Here is a 24,561-nt window from a genome sequence, read left to right as displayed (position 1 = left end):
GCTATATTTTTTTTTTGTGGGGGTATTTTAGATAATCCTAACCTGCTACGTTAATTATCATAACCTGCTGCATAAATCATCCTAAACCTGCTACGAAAAGTCAATTTTGACAAAAGGTGTAACCCTTCTAGACAACTCATTTTAATCGACTTAATTTGGCATCAATGCGCTATTGAGTCTAAACATAGGAATGAATGGTGTCACGTGATCAATGGCTTTGTCCATTCATATTATATACAGCCATTGGTTCCTTGATAAACACACTTGACACACTTTAAGTAAATTGAGGAAAGCAAACGACCTCGGTCTGCTCCATCCAAAACATTGTTTTTATTGTCACTGTCATCACATGCAGTGAGTAATCGAGTAAAATGGTATCTCCCGCCAGTTGTCCGTTATTGTTCCCGGGAAATTCTAATTCAAACTGTTTTATACAGAGGAGAATGGTTGGTTGTTTTCGTCATACTCGTCTTTCGAAAAGTAACAATCCGGTTGTACAGCCCCGGTAACCGTTGATACTTCCCATGCTCCGACTGCCGCCCCCCCACATAGACATTAAAACAGGTCCCCCCTCCCTGGCGTTTCTGTCCCTTTGGTAGTGACCGATTTTCACGCCGGGCAAGATGGCGGCTGTACTGCCGAGGTGTAGGAGCCGCTCGGCATGAAGTAATTTTTTAACAAATTGATTAAAATCAAACAAATATTTGAACACCGGACTACAGGGCGCGTGTACCACTTACCACTCATCGAGATATAATTTTATCTGTTGTGATAAGGATTTTTCTGACAAAATGATAATTGTAGTAGCTCGCTAAACTAGCTAACGTTAGCAAACGCCGGAGAAAGTGTAGAATGGGAGAAAAGCTAGAACTCAAGCTGAAGTCGCCAGTTGGAGCAGAAGCTGCTGGCTACTCGTGGCCATTACCAGTATACGTGAGTATTTAATTAAACCAACCAAGTTGCCAGCTATAACTTGGCCAACCAAGTGAGGATTAGATGTAGCTATTAATCTCTTAATGTACCTACCTAGCTGTTGTTAGCTAACTATGTGTATAGCTACTAGCTTATGTGTTAGCTAATGTTACATACATACAGGCCAGACAGACGGTCCACCACAGGGCTAGCCAGAAGCTGTTCGAAGTGGGTATCATTAACGTTATATCCACCGATTCTCAGTGGAGTGTATAGCCAACAATATGGCTACTGACTGTGCGGAACACCTTACTAGTAACTAGATAACTAACGGATTAAAGTACACACATCGTTAGATGGAGCATGACACAAATTACACACGAGAAGCGCTGCACACTTGGCTAGCTAACTACAGTATATTAGCTAGTTATTGGTCCCGGTAACTCTTTAACAAGTCTAGAAGAGGCTCTCCACCATTTGGTTTCTGTTGGGGCAGTAAGTTAACTAGTTAGCTACAGTACCTAGCTAAGGTTCAACCACAGAAAGGGTTAGTTATAAATATATTTGGCTAGCTAGCGTTCTAAACGGCTTTCTTTGACTCGCATTATAGTTCTGAGTAACGTTAAGCATTTATTTAGCTCATTTAGAACGCTAGCTCGCTAACTTGTTATTTTATGCACCTATCCATGATTTAATGTAACTAGCTACCATGCCATCATTTTGAAGTGAGTCAGAGAGCGATGTTTTAACACCACGGTCATTTGCAATACGTGTAATTCGACTCATGCATGCGAGGACTTTTTCCAGAACTTAAACAATATATCAAATATTGTACAATGTTTTGCAAAATATTTTGCTGAAACATTATTAGTACAGTAGCTGGACTTCAAATGGCTCTCTGCCTGGTGCTCACTGCCTTGTTGATATCTACTGTTACTGTTATTGCACAGAAAGATATTTGCATACTCCAGTCTGACTGAATCTAGGGTATAGCTGCCAGCTGGAATTATACCTAAAATCCTGCACTCATGATGCAATCCTGCACTCATGCCAATAGGGTACAATCTGAAGGTATAATTTGCGTTAACATAGCAGGAACACTACACAATTCCCCACAATTCCCCACAACTCCCTTATATGGAAATATAAGTTGCTTTTCCACTAGGTCCAAGAAATCAAATAAATAGGGCTTCTGGGAAGTACCATCCCATATGACTCACATGTGTCTCATATGGTTTGACCAGTTATCCATCCCACTGCTAAAAACCAGTTCCACAAATTCAGTGGATTAGCTGACAGACTTGAATTTGAAACCTAGTTTCAACCATAAATGTGAACATCCAATACTGTTTTGCTGTATGTAGGTTATTCAAAACATGTTTTAGTTACTGTTGAGGAGACTGCTAACAGCCAACCGAAAGGGTGTTAGACAGAAGCCTAATTACAACTATTTTGGCATCCAGAAGATAGCCTGTATACCTTGAAAAATCTGTGGAGGACTAGGCTACGTTTTGGTTGTTCGAAGCAAGTGCCACTGAATAAACCAGTAGTGTGGGTTGACTGTGGGCAAAGGCCTACTGAATTCCACGTAAAAAAAAAAAAAAGTTTTTACTTTTGCATGCACGTCATGTGTAGATTAAAAACAGTGAATCATTGCTGTGTGTTATGACATTGACCAAGCTTCTCGATCTTCCGTAGATTGCTTTTTTGTTGTTGCATGCACATACTATGATGCTGTAGTATTTTAACCTATGTGGATCTTACTAGATAGGCTATATGTAAAAAATATATTTGCCTAGTTAGGCCCTAATGTGTTAAGGCAGAGTTGATTGTGTTTGCACCTTGAGTGTGTGCAGCATGCTTTGAACATATTTTTTTAGCTGAAGTTCATGCTATAGTTTGCCAGATTGTACAAAGGGGAACGGAAATGGAAGCAGATGAAATAATTGTGTTTTCTCTGGTGGCTTCAAGTGTGTTTCAGCTGTTTTACTCATTTATAGTAAATTGCGGTAAGACGGTGCTGGGGGGGACTACCTGAAAGTGTATTTCTCAGAACGCCGGAGTGTTGTCTGTGGCGCGTCTAGTGTTCTGTGTCACACTGGGTAATACCCCTTAACGTCAGAGTTCAGGAACTAAGCAGCGCTGCTGGTGACGCAATCCTCCACAGTTGGCCTTGGCTGACTTCGCTCCCATTACACCAGAGACTGATAACCGGACTGTTGCATGACTGGCATCCTCAGAAAAATGTAACGCAAACAAATCAATATTTTATGTCACATGCTTCATAAACCGTTGTAGACTAACAGGGAAATGCTTGCTTACAGGCCCTTCCCAACAAAGCAGAGAGAATAGTAGAAAAATAATAACACAATCAATAAATACGTAGTGGTTTGGTGATGGTGCTGCCTCACAACAACTGCTTCGGTGTTATACCATGGCATTGTTGAATATTCGTTTCTAATTGACTTGAAGGGTATTATTTAAGTGATAATGCCTGAGAAACTGGTGTTTGGAGGATATATTGGCATGAGACTGCTTCGAGGGCATTATCACTTTTATACAATGGGTTACCAACATATTCAAATAATGATTGCTATATTTTCATAAACTTTATTTTGAAAAATGTATTAATACTGTTTCATCCTTCCACAAGATACAGTCCTGACAAATATAGGGTTGCTACTAGAGGTCGACCGATTATGATTTTTCAACGCCGATACCAATTATTGGAGGACCAAAAAAAAAACATACCGATTAATTGGCCGATTAAAATAAAAATTGTAATAATGACAATTACAACAATACTGAATGAACACTTATTTTAAGTTAATATAATACATCAATAAAATCAATTTAGCCTCAAATAAATAATGAAACATGTTCAATTTGGTTTAAATAATGCAAAAACAAAGTGTTGTCCGTACCTCTCCTCACCCCTACCTGGGCTCGAACCAGGAACACATCGACAACAGCCACCCTCGAAGCAGCGTTACCCATGCAGAGCAAGGGGAACAACTACTCCAAGTTTCAGAGCGAGTGACGTTTGAAACGCTATTAGTGCGCACCCCGCTAACTAGTTAGCCATTTCACATCGGTTACAACAGCCTAATCTCGGGAGATGATAGGCTTGAAGTCATAAACAGCGCAATAGCTGCTGGCAAACGCACAAAAGTGCTGTTTGAATGAATGCTTACGAACCTGCTGGTGCCTACCATCGCTCAGTCAGACTGCTCTATCAAATCATAGACTTAATTATAACACACAAATACGAGCCGTAGGACATTAAAATGGTAGAATCCGGAAACTATCATTTCGAAAACAAAACATTTATTATTTCAGTGAAATGCAGAACCGTTCCATATTTTATCTAATGGGTGGCATCCCTAAGTCTAAATATTGCTGTTACATTGTGCAACCTTCAATGTTATGTCATAATTATGTAAAATTCTGGCAAATTAATTAAGTTCTTTGTTAGGAATAAATGGACTTCACACAGTTCGCAATGAGCCAGGTGGCCCAAACTGCTGCATATACCCGGACTGCTTGCACGGAATGCAGGAGAAGTGACACAATTTCCCTAATTATAAGAAATTCATGTTAGCAGGCAATATTAACTGACTTGCCTAGTTAAATAAAGGTGAAATATTATTTAAAAAAATAATTTGGCAAATCGGTGTCCAAAAATACTGATTACAGTTTGTTATGAAAACTTGAAATCGGCCCTAATTAATCGGTCAACCTCTAGTTGCTACCTAAGCCGGCTGGTCGTTCATTCTATCGTTTCAGTTGCCAGGGACGTGTTTTTGTTATAAATCTATGGACAAGATTGTTTGTTCTAAATGTTTCGTTGCCATGATGACTGGCACCATTCATATCCCTTTCTAGCTAGCCAACTTTGGCTAACACAGTCATGTCAAACAGTGCAACCAGAATAACAGCAAAGTAGTTGCAGTTGCGTTTATTGTAGCAATATGTAACTTTTTGGGCAAGCAATCAAATTCGCATAGAAATTCTAGTTACGGATATCTCATTTTACTTGAAAGCAAGTTTAGGAAGGGGTAAATCTGTTCTATGTGCGCTATTTCTATGCTTCCCGTTAAGCAGAGTTGTGGGGCAGCAGGTAGCCTAGTGGTTAGAGTGTTGGACTAGTAATCGAAAGGTTGCATGTTCGAATCCCCGAGGTGACAAGGTAACATCTTTCGTTCTCCCCTGAAAAAGGCAGTTAGCCCACTGTTCCTAGGCCGTCATTGAAAATAAGAATTTGTTCTTAAACGACTTGCCTAGTTAAATTTAAGGTAAAACATTATTTTTTATTTTTAGAGTTTGTCTTTTACATTCGGTTTTGTACACCAGCTTCTAAAAGCTGAAACAACATTATTTTTGTTTATGGAAAGTATAGTTCGCAGTGGCTTTGATTGTACAATGTTACTCTGCACTATACTAGCTTATTTTGTCACATAAACTGAAGTGAGGCGAACTATTAGTTCTAACAACCAGAAAATGGCGGAGCTATTTCGGTATAGTGTAAACATTTTTGAGGGGTGGTGGATACATCCATAACAATGCATGAGCTAATGATGTGCAATTTCGCCTGGCATAGAACATGTGCTCTCTCTCCAGGCCACTCTTCAGAAGAGAGCCAACTAACACAATCACTTCAAACTGAAGCTGGAATGTCAGCATACTTGCTGAATTTTGTGTGTTTTCTATTGACATTTCTGTGTATATATCCATAAAATATTATGCTAGCTTATTCATGATTTTGCCTGGCTGAGAAGCTGCCAGCCTGTCTGTTTCATCCTAACTCCCAACGCGTTTACCATAGGACAGATGGAGATCAAATTTCAATATTATAACAATGTTGCAGATAACAGAGACAGACAGCATGGTTATTACAAATCTCCGCTGTTGAAAACCAACTGCTCGTCGAACATCTCATTCCAAAATCATGGGCATTAATATGGATTTGGTCCCCCCTTTGCTGCTACAACAGCCTCCACTCTTCTGGGAAGAATTTCCACGAGATGTTTGAACATTGCTGCGGGGACTTGCTTCCATTCAGCCACGTGTATTAGTGAGTGCGCGCACTGATGTTGGACAATTAGTCATGGCTCGTAGTCAGCTTTCCAATTCATCCCAAAGGTGTTGAGGTCAGGGCTCTGCAGGCCAGTCAGGTTCTTCTGCTTGATATTGACAATTTCTGTATGGACCTTGCTTTGTGCACAGGGGAATTGTCATGCTAAAACAAAGGGCCTTCCCCAACTGTTGCCACAAATGTTGGCGGCACAGAATTATCTAGAATGTCATTGTTTGCTGTAGCGTTAAGATTTGCCTTCACTGGAACGAAGGGGCCTAGCCCGAACCATGAAAAAACGTCCCAGACCATTATTCCTCCTCCACCAAACTTTACAGTTGGCACTATGCATTCGGGCAGGTAGCGTTTTCCTGGAATCTGCCAAACCCAGATTGGTCCGTTGGACTGCAAGATGGTGAAGCGTGATTAATTCCAGAGGACGATTTTTCACGCCCTTCCTATTCTGTGAGCTTGTGTGGCCTACCACTTCGCGGCTGAGCTGTTATGCCTAGACGTTTCCATTTCACAATAACACCACTTAGTTGGAGGAGGAATAATGATCTGGGGCTGTTTTTTCATGGTTAAAGCAAACACTGACATTCTAGACAATTCTGTGCTTCCAACTTTGTGGCAATAGTTTGGGGAAGGCCCTCCTGTTTCCAGCAAGACAATGCCCCTGTGCACAAAGTTAGGTCCATAAAGAAATGGTTTGTTGAGATCAGTGTGGAAGAACTTGACTGACCTGCACAGAGCCATGACCTCAACCCCATCGAACACCTTTGGGATTAATTGGAACGCCAACTGCGAGCCAGGCCTAACTGCCCAACATCAGTGCCCGACCTCACTAATACTCTTGTGGCTAAATGGAAGCAAGTCCCCGCAGCAATGTTCCAACATCTAGCAGAAAGCCTTCCCAGAAGAGTGGAGACTGTTTTATATATAGCTAAAGTGGGACCAACTCCATATTAATGCCCAGGATTTTGGAATGAGATGTTCGATGGAGCAGGTGTCCACATACACTACATGACCAAAAGTATCTTTCTGCATTTTCTAAAGGCAGATTTTAAAATGCTTCTAATTGTAATTTCCGCACGGTTTCAGACTAACTGGATTCCAGTCTTTATCTGTGTGGTGTTCTTGCCATGTTTTTAAAATAAGGGCCTCCTAGACTTCTCAATATGCACCACTGGGACTGGGAGGGGCAGAAGATAAGACCAGCATTACAAAGCACTTGATTAGCTGCAGATTCTGCCTGGCTCTGCAGTCTACACATCACAAGCCTGTGGATGTTTCATTGGGGCGGTTTATTTTGACTATGTGACTAACTCCTGAGCATATTAATGTATAATGGTGCAATATTTTGGTATTCATTGGGTTGTATTTGGTTAGTTCATCTTTCTCAGTAATAATGCTTCAGGCCAGGGGTGTCACTCATTCCATAGATGACCTAGTGTCTGCTGGTTTTTGATTTTCTTTCAATGAAGACCTAGACAACCAGGCAAGGGGAGTTTCATACTAATCAGTGACTTTTTAATTCATCAAGTCCAAGGGAGGAGCGGAAACCCACAGATACTCGGCCCTCCGTGGAATGAGTTTGACACGTGCTTTAGGCACTGTGCTCCTGCCCAGCCAAAAGATGCTGTACATCATACATATTCCAGTATTTCTGACCAAATTGCTCCACTCCCCCCACAGAGAAGGAACGTGCACTGTTCTGTTCTGTTCACTGCACCACATGATAGTAATATATGCTGCCTTCCTGTCTCCCCACGCTGAAGCTGCTACCAATCACATGCTTAAACGCTCATTCTCTCACTGTCACCATCTGCGGATTTAAATATGTAACTGCGTCCATATGAGGAACAGCTCTTGTGCTGCGGAGCCCTTAGTTCAATTATTTTCTTGGCTCTAACTAAGCCAGAATGCTTTCGCACATGACTGCATTTGAATCGATGTCATCTTGCCTATTTTGTGTTGTCAGTTGTGTTTCTTCTTCCAGTATTTCTACCTGTGTTAAAGTGAAACTAACAAGCTATACATCAATGAATTAAGAAGCACTCCTTGGGCCAACATGTGACCTGTGGTGTTATCAGGGAAGATCAGGCATATTAAGGCAGTTCTGCCTAAGAACTAGACTGATGGATGGGTTGATGAATCAGTTTTTCTCTGTGGTAATATCGCTGCTGCACCTGGTTAGTTACTTGTTCATTGGTCGTGAGTAATGCGTAGTGGACCGGTATTTTTCCTCGGCAGTGCGTCATGGTGAGGTAACGAGAGAATGAAAAGGCGGGGAAGGTAGTGAGTGGTTGAGTCAGTTCCTTCGTCGTGCCCACAACAGGGGGCTAGGAGGGGAAGAGAGGATGATTGGTTGTTAGTGCCTCTCAGGCGTCACACGCATTCTTTCTCTAAGCCAGCGTTTATTTTTAGAAGCAGCGCTGGTGTTGCTGCGTGCTGTCTGTGTGTGAGCGGCAGGAACTCCCCTCTCTCGCCGCCTCCACACACACACTGTGAAGAGGCTGATTTGTATGTGCAACCGCTGTCTGTCTGGGACCAGCACATTAACCCTTCACAAAATTGTAGCACAGTAAACTCATTGGAGCCCTCTAATTTAGAGGTTGACCGATTTAGGATTTTTCAACGCCGATACCGATTATTGGAGGACCAAAAAAGGCCGATATCGATTAATCTGCCTATTTATTTGTAATTATGACAATTACAACAATACTGAATGAACACTTATTTGAATTTAATATAATACATCAACATCAATTTAGCCTCAAATAAATAATCAAACATGTTCAATTTGGTTTAAATAATGCAAAAACAAAGTGTTGGAGGAGAAAGTAAAAGTGCAATATGTGTCATGTAAGAAAGCTAACGTTTAAGTTCCTTGCTCAGAACATGAGAACATATGAAAGCTGGTGGTTCCTTTTACCACGAGTCTTCAATATTCCCAGGTAAGACGTTTTAGGTTTTAGTTATTATAGGACTATTTCTCTCTATACGATTTGTATTTCATATACCTATGACTATTGGATGTTCTTATAGGCACTTTAGTATTGCCAATGTAACAGTATAGCTTCCGTACCTTTCCTCACCCCTACCTGGGCTCGAACCAGGAACACATCGACAACAGCCACCCTCGAAGCAGCGTTACCCATGCAGAGCAAGGGGAACAACAACTTCAAGTTTCAGAGCGAGTGACGTTTGAAACGCTATTAGTGCGCACCCCGCTAACTAGTTAGCCATTTCACATCGGTTACACCAGCCTAATCTCGGGAGATGATAGGCTTGAAGTCATAAACAGCGCAATAGCTGCTGGCAAACGCACGAAAGTGCTGTTTGAATGAATGCTTACGAGCCTGCTGGTGCTTACCATCGCTCAGTCAGACTGCTCTATCAAATCATAGACTTAATTATAACACACAGAAATACGAGTCGTAGGTCATTAATATGGTCGAATCCGGAAACTATCATCTTGAAAACAAAACATTTATTCTTTCAGTGAAATACGGAACCGTTCCATCATTTATCTAATGGGTGGCATCCATAAGTCTAAATATTCCTGTTACATTGGACAACCTTCAATGTTATGTCATAATTACGTAAAATTCTGGCAAATTAGTTCGCAACGAGCCAGGCGGCACAAACTGTTGCATATACCATGACTCTGTGTGCAATGAACGCAAGAGAAGTGAGACAATTTCACCTGGTTAATATTGCCTGCTAACCTGGATTTCTTTTAGCTAAATATGCAGGTTTAAAAATGTATACTTCTGTGTATTGATTTTAAGAAAGGCTTTGATGTTTAAGGTTAGGTACAGTCGTGCAACGATTGTGCTTTTTTCACAAATGCGCTTTTGTTAAATCATCCCCCATTTGCCGAAGTTGGCTGTCTTTGTTAGGAAGAAATAGTCTTCACACAGTTCGCAACGAGCCAGGCGGCCCAAACTGCTGCATATACCCTGACTCTGTTGCAAGAGAAGTGACACCATTTCCCTAGTTAAAAGAAATTCATGTTAGCAGGCGATATTAACTAAATATGCAGGTTTAAAAATATATACTAGTGAATTGATTGCGAATGTGCACCGCATTGATTATATGCAATGCAGGACACGCTAGATAAACTAGTAATATCATCAACCATGTGTAGTTAACTAGTTAATCAATCATAATCACTAGATGTTTTTTATAAGATAAGTTTAATGCTAGCTAGCAACTTACCTTGGCTTCTTACTGCATTCGTGTAACAGGCAGGCTCCTCGTGGAGTGCCATGTAAAGCAGGTGGTTAGAGCATTGGACTAGTTAACTGTAAGGTTGCAATATTGAATCCCCGAGCTGACAAGGTAAAAATCTGTCGTTCTGCCCCTGAACAAGGCAGTTAACCCACCGTTCCTAGGCCGTCATTGAAAATAAGAATGTGTTCTTAACTGACTTGCCTAGTTAAATAAAAATCGGCCAAATCAGTGTCCAAAAATACAGATTTCCGATTGTTATGAAAACTTAATCGGCCCCAATTAATCGGCCAATCCGATTAATCGGTCGACCTCTATTCTAATTTTTGTGCCTTCAAAATATTCATACCCCTTGACTGACTTCACATTTTGTTGTTACAGCCTGAATTCAAAATAGATTTAATAGATTTCTCATCCAGCTTCTTTTTTTATTTTTTATTAGTCAAGTCAGTTAAGAAATTTGTATTTACAATGACGGCCTACCCCGGCCAAACCCTCCCCTAACCCGGACGACGATGGGCCAATTGTGTACTGTCCTATGGGACTCTCGATTACTGCCGGAACCCGGGTCTGTAGTGACGCCTCTAGCACTGCGATGCAGTGCCTTAGACCGCTGCGCCACTCAGGATCCATACATACAATACCCCATAATGACAAAGTGGAAACACGTTTCTAGAAGTATTGAAATGTGTAAATGAGATTTTTTTAAGTATTTACACCCCTGAGTCATTACTTTTGTAGAAGCACCTTTGGCAATGGTTACAGCTGTGAGTTTTTCTGGGTAAGTCACTAAGTGCTTTCCACACCTGGATTGTGCAGCATTTGCCTTTCAAAAAAAAAGGTTTTATTCTTCATGCTCTGTCAAATTGGTTGTTGATCATTGCTAGATGAGCCATTTTCAGGTCTTGCCATAGATTTTGAAGTAGATTTAAGTCAACTGTAACTCAGCCACTCAGGAACATTCACTGTCTTCTTGTTAAGCAACTCCTGTGTTAAACACTATTGTACAAAAGCTGAAGAACATGCGCACATCCAGGTGCTGGAGTTGTAGGCAAACTAATGGAAAACAGAGAGGAAAACGTTGCTCATGCTCCCAGGTGCTTTTATTTATAACAGTTCGACCCGTAGGTCTTCATGGGGCATCCATATCCCAGGCAGGTGGAAGGTCCTATACAGTGCCTTAAAGTATTCAGACCCCTTGAATTTTTCCAAATTTTGTTGTTACAGCCTTACTCTAAAATGGATTGAATACATCAAACATCCTCATCAATCTACACCCAATACCCCAGAATGACAAAGCCAAAACAGGTTTTTAGAAATGTTTGCAATGTATTTATTTAAAAAAAACTGATACCTTATTTACACAAGCATTCAGACCCTTTGACTCTAAATTGAGCTCAAGTGGTCATCCTTGATGTTCCTACAACTTGATTTGGAGTCCACCTGTGGTAAATTAATTGATTGGACATGATTTGGAAAGGCACACCTGTCTATATAAGGTCCCATAGCTGACTATGCATGTCAGAGCAAAAACCCAAGCTATGAGGTTGAAGAAATTGTCCGTAGAGCTTAGACAGGATTGTGTCGAGGCTTTTCTGCGGCATTGAAGGTCCCCAAGAACACAATGGCCTCCGTCATTCTTAAATGGAAGAAGTTTGGAACCACCAAGACTCTTCCTAGAGCTGGCTGCCCAGCCAAACTGGGGAAGAAGGGCCTTGGTCAGGGAGGTGACCAAGAACCTGATGGTCACTCTGACAGAGCTCCAGAGTTCTCTGTCGAGATGGGAGAACCTTCCAGAAGGACAACGATCTCTGCAGCACTCCACCAAATCAGGCCTTTATGGTAGACAAGCCAGACGGAAGCCACTCTTCAGTAAAAGGCACATGACAGCCCTCTTGGCGTTTGACAAAAGGCATCTAAAGACTCAAACCATGAGAAACAACATTCTCTGGTGTGATGAAACCAAGATTTAACTTTTTGGCCTGAATGCCAAGCGTCACGTCTGGGGGAAACCTGGCACAATCTCTATGGTGTAGTATGGTGGTGGCAGCATCATGCTGTGGGGATGTTTTTCAGCGACTGGGAGACGAGTCCGGATCGAGAAAGCTGAACGCAGCAAAGTGTATAGCAATCCTTGATTGAAATCCTGCTCCAGAGCGCTCAGGACCTCCGACTGGGGGAGAAGGTTCACCTTCCAACAGGACAATGACCCTAAGCACACAGCCAAGACAACGTAGGAGTGGCTTCGGGGCAAGTCTCTGAATGTTCTTGAGTGGCCCAGCTAGAGCCTCAACTTGAACCTGTTCTAACGTCTCTGGAGAGACCTGAAAACAGCTGTGCAGCAACGCTCCCCATCTAACCTGACATGGCTTGAGAGGATCTGCAGACAAGAATGGGAGAAACTCCCCAAATATAGGTGTGCCAAGCTTGTAGCGTCTTACCCTAGAAAAATCGATGCTGTAATCGCTGCCAAAGATGCTTCAAAGTACTTAGTAAAGGGTCTGAATACTCAAGTAAATGTGATATTTCAGTTGTATTTTTAATAAATTAGCAGCATTTCTAAACCTTTTTTGTTGTTGTGTAGAGATGACAATTTTAGAATAAGGCTGTAACACAATGTGGAGAAAGACAAGGGGTCTGAATACTTTCCGAAGGCACTGTATATAGGGGCAGTACCCAGTGACCTCACTTCCTGAAATAGGTGGTAAATGTAACATGGGTTCACAATATTAACATTCAATGTATCAAAATATATTATCATAAACCCTTGACTTTTTCCATGTTTTATTACGTTACAGCCTTTTTCTAAAATGGATTCATATTTTTTCCCCTCCAATCTACACACAATACCCCATAATGATAATGCGAAAACATTTTTGCAAATGTATGAATTAAATAAACTACCGTATTTACGTTAGTATGCTATGAGACTTGAAATTGAGCTCCGGTGCATTGGGGTGGCAGGTAGCCTTGTGGTTAGTGTTGGGCCAGTAGACAAAAGGTTGCTAGATCGAATCCCCAAGCTGACAAGGTAAACATCTGTCATTCTGTCCCTGAACAAGGCAGTTAACCCACTGTTCCTAGGCCGTCATTGTAAGTAAGAATTTGTTCTGAACTGACTTGCCTAGTTAAATATAAAAATTCTGTTTCCATTGATCATCCTTGATGTTTCTACAACTTGATTTGGAGTCCACCTGTGGTAAATTCAATTGACTAAACAAGATTTGGAAAGGCACACCTGTCTATATAAGGTCCCACAGTTGACAGTGCATGTCAGAGCAAAAACCAAGCAACAACATAATTCAACCTTGACATTATGGGGTGTAGGCCAGTGGCGTCAAATCTCCACTTTCTACCACCTTCCCTTCTTCCTTCCCGCCGAGGCCCTCCCAGGAGGTCCCTCGTTGCAGCAGGGAGCAGAAAGTAGGTCACTGGGTTATCTTAGGCTGCTGGCAACCAGACTGACTGAAATACTGCAGTTCCTCCCATGCTGCAATGGCAGTAGGTACAGCAGTGGCCTGACAACCCAGCTAACTAAGTTACTGAGCTTTAAATGCACTCATTCTCCCAGACCACAGCCATTTTAGAGAATGTCAGCTTGATAAGTGATACACTCAGTGGTCTCTTGAATTGTTATGCTGGCAGTCAGTGAATGAGTCACACTAACTACTGTGGTTTGCACTGTGTGGATTATTAAGTCATTGAGTGCTGCTGGCCTTATATGAGCCAGTTGTCTGAACTCGTGTTGGTAGCTGTTAGCACATCTGTGTACATTCTTTGTCTCCTATTTGGATTCTGACTAGGGCTGTTGTGGTGACTGTATTACCGCCACACCGGCGGTCACAGGTCATGAAGGCAGTCAACAAATATGATCTTAGCAACTGTTCAAGCAAGAATCATATCATTGTTAAGCGTATGAGAACCAAAAAAGTAATTTTGTTTGGAAGTAATAAAAACGTAAATCTAGGCTATGTTCAATGGCAGCAGTAAGAAAGCCATCTGCAGCCAAGAGTCGTGTGTGACGTCAGTGTGTCATGTACTGGAAAAGGGTCTATACAAACCCACTATCTTTTCTCCCCTTTTTGTTTACTTTATCTCCAGGATAAACACCATGATGCTGCTCATGAAATCATTGAGACCATTCGGTAAGTAACTACCACCTTTCTATCTCAAAAGCATGGTGCAGTGAGTGACTGCACTTCTTGACTGAGTTAGGCTAGGTCTTTGTAAACTAAACCCTGTATTGATCATTGTTCTCAGTTGGGTGTGTGAGGAGATCCCAGACCTTAAGCTGGCCATGGAGAACTATGTCCTCATCGACTACGACACCAAGAGGTGAGCTGAGCGTCAGACTATGAAGAACAAGGACTGTGATGCTGATCTTAAGCACAGTCTACCAGAGCACCCGTAGTCACAGTCCAATACCATAGTAACATCCAGAGTATGAACAGAATGGACTTGCACTCCACTTTCTTTACATGTAAATGTTCTTCCCAGGGGGGTAATGCAGACGCTAATGACATGGATGCTCATTTAGGAATATTTTGGTTTGGTGTGGCAGCAGCCCAAGAGATGAGTCTCGTAGAGTGGAGGCAAACTGATATGCAATTAGCATTCTTGTATCCACGGTCCTGGCCAAACTAACATCAGCACAAAAATACAAGTCATGGGCTGCTAGCTTTCTTGTCTGCGTCTTGTCATAAGATGTTGATAGATGTCATCCCCACCCATGTTATTTATTTTTCTGTGTTACAGTTTTGAGAGTATGCAAAGACTTTGTGACAAATACAACAGAGCCATCGACAGCATCCACCAGCTGGTGAGTTGGAATGTCCACAGTTTAGTCAAGCTTATTTCTGAACACGTTATGTTAAAACGCTGAAATGTTACATTTAATGATTTTTCTTGTTGCCGTTTGTCACCGTAGGGAAAACCTAGCCCCCTTGTGCACAGCGACATGTTTATAACCTAGCTATGTAATATAGTCATACTGAACTCCCTGTCCTGTGTGTCACAGTGGAAAGGCACCACCCCGCCCCTGAAGCTGAACAAGCGACCGTCCAACGGGCTGCTCAGGCATATCCTGCAGCAGGTGTACAACCACTCGGTCACGGACCCAGAGAAGCTCAACAACTATGAGCCATTCTCCCCCGAGGTGTACGGTGAGACTTCCTTTGACCTGGTGGCCCAGATCATCAACGAGATGGAAATGATGGAGGACGACACCTTCGTAGACCTCGGCAGCGGTCAGTGTTTACCTCAATGTTTAGTTCCTAATGAGATAATCAGTCTTAATGTGACTCGCAGCCCGGTGCATTATTTGCCATCTTAATCATCTGTAATTGCAGGAGTGGGACAAGTGGTGCTGCAGGTTGCTGCAGCAACAAACTGTAAACACTACTTTGGTGTGGAGAAGGCAGACATTCCAGCCACTTATGCGGAGGTAAGTTCCTAACATCCCACAACAAGCTTGATGGTTTTTGTAATCTATTCCAGATGGTTATCATAAGTAATCTGTGTGCTTTTTCTTTCAGTCCATGGACAAAGAATTTAAGAGGTGGATGAAGTGGTATGGGAAGAAACATGGGGACTACTCGGTAAGATTCTGAGTTGATCTGACAGAAGTGTCATTCGGAAATACACATGGTTTCGGATTGCAGACGTGCAACTTATTTTCCTGTTTATTTTCAAGCTGGAGAGGGGTGATTTCCTCTCTGAGGTGTGGAAGGAAAGGATAGCCAACACAAGGTACAGTACCTCTATATAATCTGGAGGCTTCCACTCCCACTGAGACACAAGGGAAACGTCTGCACAGCTTTAACTCTAAATCGTTTTCTCCTCTTCTCCCTTCTCTTCTCTTCCCCGTTTGTCTAGTAGTGTTATTTTTGTGAACAACTTTGCTTTTGGTCCAGAGGTTGATCACCAGCTGAAGGAGCGCTTTGCTAACATGAAGGAAGGTATGTAGTAAATGGCCCTTTTGTTACCCTGTGTCAAGCCCACCCTGCCATATTGTTACAGCGAATTAAGAACCTTGGATCATTTCAATAGGTTATTGATTCAACTGCTTTCATTAGTGATAACAAGAGAGAGGGTAACATGCAGGTAGCTAATGTCAGCTGTGTCAATACCACACACTTAACCTCTGAACCCTCAGTCATTTGACCTCTCCTCCACATACCCCTTGTGTTTTCAAAGCTAGACATGAAAGCATGATCTATGCTGCCATTGATTATTTATTGCAGCCACATACACAGATCAATCTGGGACTCATTATAGATGAGTGTTTGTATTGTTTAGTTTTAAGCTGTCATTCTCAAATAGCCTTTTGTGAAGTGCCTTCATGGGAAGATCATGTTTTTTCTCTTTTAGGTGGGAAAATTGTATCCTCAAAACCTTTTGCACCTCTAAATTTTAGAATCAACAGTCGAAACTTGAGTGGTAGGTTTTCATCATGTGCATATCATTCTTATGGATCTCAAAGATTCTAGTGTGTTTTCATGAACTAAATAGATTGCCTTTCTGCTCTTTGTTTCTCCTTTTCAGACATTGGCACAATAATGAGAGTCGTGGAGTTGTCTCCGTTGAGGGGTTCAGTGTCCTGGACGGGAAAGCCAGTTTCCTACTACCTTCATACGATAGACCGCACCATTGTGAGTCAAGCTTTCCCCTCTTGTACTCTCATCCCCTCCGTCCCAATACACTCACAATGTTGCAATGGCAGTTGCTCTACAGTGCCACCATTTTACTCATGCGCCTAAATATGTTGCTGTACGACCTAGAATTTTTATTTGGGAGCACCCGTGCGCCTACAAAAAAAAGGATTCTAGCTTTATTACCTCCAATATTTTTTCATTGTGCTCCTACATTTCTATGTGCGCCTACATGTTCCAACTTAGGTGCACATGTGCTCCTTGTAAAAAAAGGTCTGTTTATAGTAGGGCAACTTTGAATTGAATGAGAGCTCTCAATCAGTTCATGTATATAAAATACCAATGCGTACGGTAGCAGTACTCAGAACATGTTTAGTCGGACATATCCCTGCAGGAAACAACTGCAACTGCTGGTATAGCCCTGCAGTGGACAGAGGAGAGGTGATACTGAGACAGGTGATGGCGCAACCAACATTACTACTAGCCTACATGTTGTACCATGAGTGTTTTCAACTTGTTTAGAAACATTAAAAACAGGACTTGCTTGCTTACTTTTGCACTCAGTTAGCCTGACTGCAAGCAGGAAATCTTCACTTTTCTGCCTGTTGGTCGTGGCGGAATATTGTGCCAATAGAACCTGGAGAGCTATCGTCCTGTAGGGTTTCTTGCCAATCCTAAAGTAGCGCACCTGATTCTAATAATTATACTGAACAAAAATATAAACACCATGTAAAGTGTTGGTTTTATGAACTGAGATAATGTCTACATTTTTCCATATGCACAAAAAGCTTAATTATAAAATTGTCCATGAATTTGTTTACATCCCTGTTAGTAAACATTATGCCTTTGCCAAGATAATCCATCCACCTGACAGGTGTGGCATATCAAATAGCTGACACAGGTGTAGCTTGTGCTGGGGGACTATAAAAGGCCACTCTAAAATGTGCAGTTGTCACAACACAATGCCACAGATGTCTCAAGTTGAGGGAGCGTGCAATTGACATGCTGACTGCAGGAATGTCCACCAGAGCTGTTGCCAGAGAATTTAATGTTCATGTCTCTGCCATAAGCCGCTTCCAATGTCGTTTTAGATAATTTGGCAGTAGGTCCAACTAGCCTCACAACCACAGACCACGTTTAACCACGCCAGCCCAGGACCTCCACATCCGGCTTCTTCACCTGCGGGATCGTCTTACATGCTGACTGAACCGGGGCACACGAATGTTGATTTCTGTCCATCCACACCAGACGCGATCAGGAAACGCAGGTTGAAATATCAAAATGAACGCTGATCCAACTCATTTGCGGACAGGTTGAAACGCATCAAACATTCATTCTAATTTGTCCTGGGATATAAACATTGGATTATTTTACCTGAAATGCACAAGGTCCTCTACTCCCGACAATTAATCCACAGATAAAAGGGTAAACCTAGTTAGTTTCTAGTAATCTTTCCATTCATCTGTGGACTTTATATGGCAGTTGGCAACCAACTAAGGTGCATTACCACCACCAACTGGGCCGGAGTGTGGACCTCACTTCATCTTTCAATCATCCACGTGGGTATATGCTCCTAAAAACCAATGAGTAGATGGGAGAGGTGTGACTTGCAGCACATTAATCATAAAAATTATACCAAGTTCAGTGAGCAGTTTGGATTGAATAACGTGTACATTTTATTTTGCAACTTGCACGTAACAAGAGCGGTGTGGTCTGCATGTTTGACCAGCCACATGGACAGCTGATGAAACATAGTATTTTTGTCTGTAATAAAGCCCTTTTTGTGGGGAAAACTTGTGGTTGGCTGGGCCTATGGCTGTCCAGTGGCTGGGCCCCTGCCCATTCATGTGAAATCCATAAATTAGGGATTTTTAAATGAATCTTTAAAAATTGACTGATTTGCTTTATATGAACTGTAACTCGGTAAAATCGTTGCATGTTATGTTTTATTTTTGTTCAGTATTGCTGGTTGATAAGATGAATCAGGTTAGTAAGACAACCTACAGGACGGTAAGCTCTCCAGGAACAGGGTTGGAGAATCCTGACCTAGAAATGTTTAGTTATGTTTTGTCTTGATACTGGTCTGTACCGGTTTGTACCATCTCAGTGCAAGTGAAACAACTGGCTAAGTCTTTAATCCTTAAATCTATTTACGCATCCGTCAGTTTTAAGATAGAGATATCTGTTTTTTTGCATGGGCTGCGTCTCAATCCACCATCTGCCTATGTCGGCCTTCCGCATCTGCGGTGGAAGGTGGCCGAGCTACAGCGGTGTTTGTCAGACCATGAGACATCCTGAAAATCGATCTTCTCACAAACGTCTGTAGCGTCCGAACGGTTTGGCCTACAAACTAATATGACCACTCTATGGAAAGATGACTCTTTTGCTCTACGGGACTCGTCTGAAGGTAACCCATACAAACAAATAGAAGTATGGAGGTAGTTTTGTGAACAAAAATAAGGGGTTTAATGTGTCCAGAAAACAAATATTTCCTGAGCTTTCTTATGTCCTAGAAATAGGACAGACAATTCAAAACGTATTCCTAATGATTTATTTTGATATTTATGAAGGAGTTATTCATTGCATTTCTGTGGGCTGTAGTAGTAGTAGACAATTTATTTTTAACATTTAATTAAATTATGGAATAGTTAAAAAGAAATTATAACTAGGTGCCCTAAAATTCACAATCAAATAGCTAAATGAGCCAACGGCTTAGACTTAGTGGTTAATGTATCCATTCACTGGAGGCAGTGGAAACGGTAAGGTCATCGCTGTATTGTTTCTGTAGCTCCTCACTAACTCTCATGCACATGTTGGAGGGCTTATGGACAGTGTCAAACAAGGTCACTGCACTTAGGGGAGAGTGGCCTCTGCTATCTATGTCCTTGTGCAATACTTGATACCTTCTTTTTCCTTTTCAGCTTGAAAACTATTTTCATAGTCTCAAAAATCCTAAACTCAGGGTAAGCTAAACATTTTTTGTTCCTTTTGCACTATTTTAAATTGTCATTACTCTGTGGGCAATCTTGGTCACCTCCAGCTTGTCTTTACAGTTGCTCCTAGTTCGTGCCCTGCTGAACGATTCACATGGTAAACAACACAGATGTTCCTATGTGTTTTTAGGAGGAGCAAGAAGCAGCTAGGCGTCGTCAAGAAAAGAATAGTAAAAGCAACAGCGCCACGCCAACCAAGGCAAAGGAGCACAAGGCAAGTGACTTAGCTGACTTTATAGTCTTTTCACGTCTCTATGCTAAGTTCTTACGCTTTTCCCTATGATATGAGATCACTTCTAGCAGCTCTAGGTCAGCTTTTTCTCTCATGCTGGTCCCTTCCCTGTATGTCTCTCAGGATTCCTGTGAGGAGGTTGAGCGACCAGGCCTGTTGGCAGTCGTGAAGGCGCCACCCAAACCGCGGCGCGCCAAACTCCTCAACAAGGGCCGCAAGCTGAGTGCTCGGAAGCGCGGGCGTCCCAAGAAGGCTGCTGTGGCCGCAGCTGAGCGAAAGAGCAAGAGCAGCCAGAGTGCCCTGGATCTGCTGCATGCCAAGACCCTCTCAGCAGCACCCCCTCAGGGTGAGCCACCTGCTGACAGTTTTACTCAGGGCTGTGTCCATATACCCTTGTGCATTTGTGTTATTCAGCCCTTTACTCATTGTGTTCCATGTTTGTTTAGCTGACTTTGTGTTTCTACAGATGCATACAGGTCACCTCAAAGTCCCTTCTACCAGCTACCTCCCAAAGTTCAGCACTATGCGTCTGGCCAACTTCTGCTGGGCCCCAGTCCTCCTGGCCTACAACAGCTTCTAGGTGAGCACCGCTACCCTGACCCCACCCTTAGTTATCACATCCATCAGTCAGTCAGAGCCAGCAGTCCTGATAAGCCATCGCTCTCTCCTCACACAGACAACATTAAAGTCCAGTACCTCCAGTTCATGGCCTACATGAAGACACCTCAGTACCGCAACAACCTGCAGCAAGTCCTGGAGCAGGAAAAGGTAAATGGAATGTCCAAATCACTCACTCCATCTTGTGAACTCTGACAATCACTCTAATGGTATCGCCACCTTTAAAAAAAGTAATAGATTACTCACTCCCTCAGACTCACACCGCAACTCTCGGCCCTCTATCAGTCATGTTGGATGAGACTATCCTTCTGGCAATGTTGCCTCTGATTTAGCCTCAACCTGTAAACCTTCCTCTCATGTTTCTCCTTCCGTCTCCCTCTCTCCTCCAGCTCAAACACAGAGGGCTTTCTGGGCAGGCGGAGCATCTGCAGACTGCGTGTCAGACCCACAAAGAGAAAATCAAAGGGCTCTTCCACCACAAACTGGATGAGGTAGGCAGACAGTGGTGACTGTCTAATGAAACAAGCTGATATTGAGTCGCAAATAGTGGTTGAGTACTCGATCCCTGAAAGTGGTACCCTGTCTGTTCCACTCAGCTGGGAGTGAAGGCCCTCACCATGGAGGACCTATTGGAGGCCCAGAAGGAGATCTCGGCCCACAACCGTCAACTGAAGGAGCAGACCAAGCATCTGGAGAGGGACATGGCCGAGCTGAGGGATCACAGCCTGCTCCTGGTGAGACCTCTCTACCTTTTTGTCATTTAGGAGACGCTCTTATCCAGAGCGACTTATACTGTACTCCTGGCTGCCTTCTCTCTGGCCGCTTTCACATTGGATTTCATCTGCATGCTTGACACTGTCGGACAGTTGGACCAGAGGCATGTAACTAACTGGTAGTGTCTGTGTTTATCTCAGTTGAAGTCTCGGTGTGAGGAGCTGAAGCTGGACTGGAGCTCTCTGTGTCTTGAGAGCCTGCTGAAGGAGAAGCAGGCCCTGCGTAGACAGATCTCAGAGAAACAGCGCCACTGCCTCGAGCTGCAGGTACACCTCACCTGTATCCAGGACTCTAAAGTCTGGCCATGTTGGTTGCTTATGCTCCTTAAAATTTTACTGTGCGTCCTGGAATTTATTTGTGAGCACATGTGCATCTAGGGAAAAAAATCTCCCAGATAATTGTAGTGATTAGGCTTTTCTGTACTGTTGCAAAGTGTTTTAAAGAAAAAAAAGCCACAGCACAGATTCGTTAGTGTTGTGATTGCACCATTAAAATCAAATTTTATTTGTCACATACACATGGTTAGCAGATGTTAATGCGAGTGTAGCGAAATGCTTGTGCTTCTAGTTCCGACAATGCAGTAATAACCAATGAGTAATCTAACCTAACAATTCCACAACTACTACCTTATACACAGAAGTGTAAAGGGATAAGGAATATGTACATAAAGATATATGAATGAGTGATGGTACAGAACGGCATAGGCAAGATGCAGTAGATGGTATCGAGTACAGTATATACATATGAGATGAGTAATGTAGGGTATGTAAACAAAAGTGCATAGTTTAAAGTGGCTAGTGATACATGTATTACAAAAAGATGGCAAGATGCAGTAGATGATATAGAGTACAGTATATACATTATGTTAAGTGGCATTGTTTAAAGTGGCTAGTGATACATTTTTGATCAATTTCCATTATTAAACTGACCTGGAGTTGAGTCAGTATGTTGGCATGTTAGTGGTGGCTGTTTAACAGTCTGATGGCCTTGAGATAGAAGCTGTTTTTCAGTCTCTCGGTCCCTGCTTTGATGCACCTGTACTGACCTCGCCTTCTGGATGATAGCGGGGTGAACAGACAGTGGCTCGGGTGGTTGTTGTCCTTGATGATCTTTATGGCCTTCCTGTGACATCGGGTAGTGTAGGTGTCCTGGAGGGCAGGTAGTTTGCCCCCAGTGATGCGTTGTGCAGACCTCACTACCCTCTGGAGAGCCTTACGGTTGTGGGCGGAGCAGTTGCCGTACCAGGCAGTGATACAGCCCGACAGGATGCTCTCGATTGTGCATCTGTAGAAGTTTGTGGGTGCTTTTGGTGACGAGCCGAATTTCTTCAGCCTCCTGAGGTTGAAGAGGCGCTGCTGCGCCTTCTTCACAACGCTGTCTGTGTGGGTGGACCAATTCAGTTTGTCCGTGATGTGTACGCCGAGGAACTTAAAACTTACTACCCTCTCTACTACTGTCCCGTCGATGTGGATAGGGGGGTGATCCCTCTGGTGTTTCCTGAAATCCACAATCATCTCCTTTGTTTTGTTGACGTTGAGTGTGAGGTTATTTTCCTGACACCACACTCCGAGGGCCCTCACCTCCGTCGTTGTTGGTAATCAAGCCTACCACTGTAGTGTCGTCCGCAAACTTGATGATTGTGTTGGAGGCGTACATGGCCACGCAGTCGTGGGTGAACAGGGAGTACAGGAAAGGGCTGAGAACGCACCCTTGTGGGGCCCCAGTGTTGAGGATCAGCGGGGTGGAGATGTTGTTACCTACCCTCACCACCTGGGGGCGGCCCGTCAGGAAGTCCAGTACCCAGTTGCACAGGGCGTGGTCGAGACCCAGGGTCTCGAGCTTGATGACGAGTTTGGAGGGTACTATGGTGTTAACTGCTGAGCTGTAGTCGATGAACAGGATTCTCACATAGGTATTCCTCTTGTCCAGATGGGTTAGGGCAGTGTGGTTGCGATTGCGTCGTCTGTGGATCTATTGGGGCGGTAAGCAAATTGGAGTGGGTCTAGGGTGTCAGGTAGGGTGGAGGTGATATGGTCCTTGACTAGTCTCTCAAAGCACTTCATGATGACGGAAGTGAGTGCTACGGGGCGGTAGTCGTTTAGCTCAGTTACCTTAGCTTTCTTGGGAACAGGAATAATGGTGGCCCTCTTGAAGCATGTGGGAACAGCAGACTGGGATAAGGATTGATTGAATATGTCCGTAAACACACCAGCCAGCTGGTCTGCGCATGCTCTGAGGACGCGGCTGGGGATGCCGTCTGGGCCTGCAGCCTTGCGAGGGTTAAAATGTTTTACTCACGTCGGCTGCAGTGAAGGAGAGTCCGCAGGTTTTGGTAGCGGGCCGTGTCAGTGGCACTGTATTGTCCTCAAAGCGAGCAAAGAAGTTATTTAGTCTGTCTGGGAGCAAGACATCCTGGTCCACAACGGGGCTGGTTTTCTTTTTTTAATCCGTGATTGACTGTAGACCCTGCCACATACCTCGTGTCTGAGCCGTTGAATTGCAACTCTACTTTGTCTCTATACTGACGCTTGTTTGATTGCCTTGCGGAGGGAATAGCTACACTGTAATAGCTACACTGTTTGTATTCGGTCATGTTTCCGGTCACCTTGCCCTGGTTAAAAGCAGTGGTTCGAGCTTTCAGTTTCGCGCGAATGCTGTCATCAATCCACGGTTTCTGGTTTGGGAATGTTTTATTAGTTGCTGTGGGTACGACATCGCCGATGCACTTTCTAATGAACATTACTAGGCTACATAGAAAACAGATTGTTGCTAGGCAGTTCAAAAGATTCAATTGCTTAAGTGTATCATAAGACATGAACAGAATGCGTCAGTGATTCGTATTTCCTGCAACTTTCTGAAGAGGCAACGCACAGGAATGCCCGTCTGTGCGGTTTGAGTATTTCTACTACTTTGTGTTGCGACGTTAATGGTAGATTTTAAATGCGTTCTCAAAAACCTCAATTAAATGTTAAGTACAATGTAGCTTATGCCTACCCGGCAGCAAGACATCATGATTATTTGCATCCATTTGTTTTGCAAACCCTACAGACGTGAGCTACAGAAACACTGATA

At 43.0% G+C, this 24,561-nt stretch overlaps 1 protein-coding gene across 1 annotated transcript in view; it reads left to right on the top strand.

Moving 5' to 3' along the window:
- Positions 1-585: 585 nt before the first annotated feature.
- The window catches only part of LOC111972106 (histone-lysine N-methyltransferase, H3 lysine-79 specific), a 31,364-nt gene continuing 7,388 nt past the window's right edge, over positions 586-24,561 (top strand). Inside the window, 19 exon segments of the mRNA XM_023998960.2 lie at positions 586-933; positions 14,324-14,367; positions 14,483-14,557; positions 14,978-15,041; positions 15,240-15,468; positions 15,571-15,665; positions 15,757-15,819; positions 15,915-15,970; positions 16,097-16,179; positions 16,592-16,660; positions 16,766-16,872; positions 19,794-19,835; positions 19,996-20,079; positions 20,221-20,443; positions 20,564-20,677; positions 20,774-20,865; positions 21,105-21,206; positions 21,312-21,449; positions 21,630-21,755. Coding sequence (XP_023854728.2) covers positions 853-933; positions 14,324-14,367; positions 14,483-14,557; positions 14,978-15,041; positions 15,240-15,468; positions 15,571-15,665; positions 15,757-15,819; positions 15,915-15,970; positions 16,097-16,179; positions 16,592-16,660; positions 16,766-16,872; positions 19,794-19,835; positions 19,996-20,079; positions 20,221-20,443; positions 20,564-20,677; positions 20,774-20,865; positions 21,105-21,206; positions 21,312-21,449; positions 21,630-21,755 — 1,887 coding nt within the window. The 5' untranslated portion in view covers positions 586-852.

The sequence above is a fragment of the Salvelinus sp. IW2-2015 genome, linkage group LG13 (assembly GCF_002910315.2).
Source record: "Salvelinus sp. IW2-2015 linkage group LG13, ASM291031v2, whole genome shotgun sequence".
NCBI classification, from domain to species: Eukaryota; Metazoa; Chordata; class Actinopteri; order Salmoniformes; family Salmonidae; genus Salvelinus; species Salvelinus sp. IW2-2015.
The sequence above is the reverse complement of the archived record's forward strand: the minus strand, read 5'-3'. Positions and strand labels throughout refer to the sequence as shown.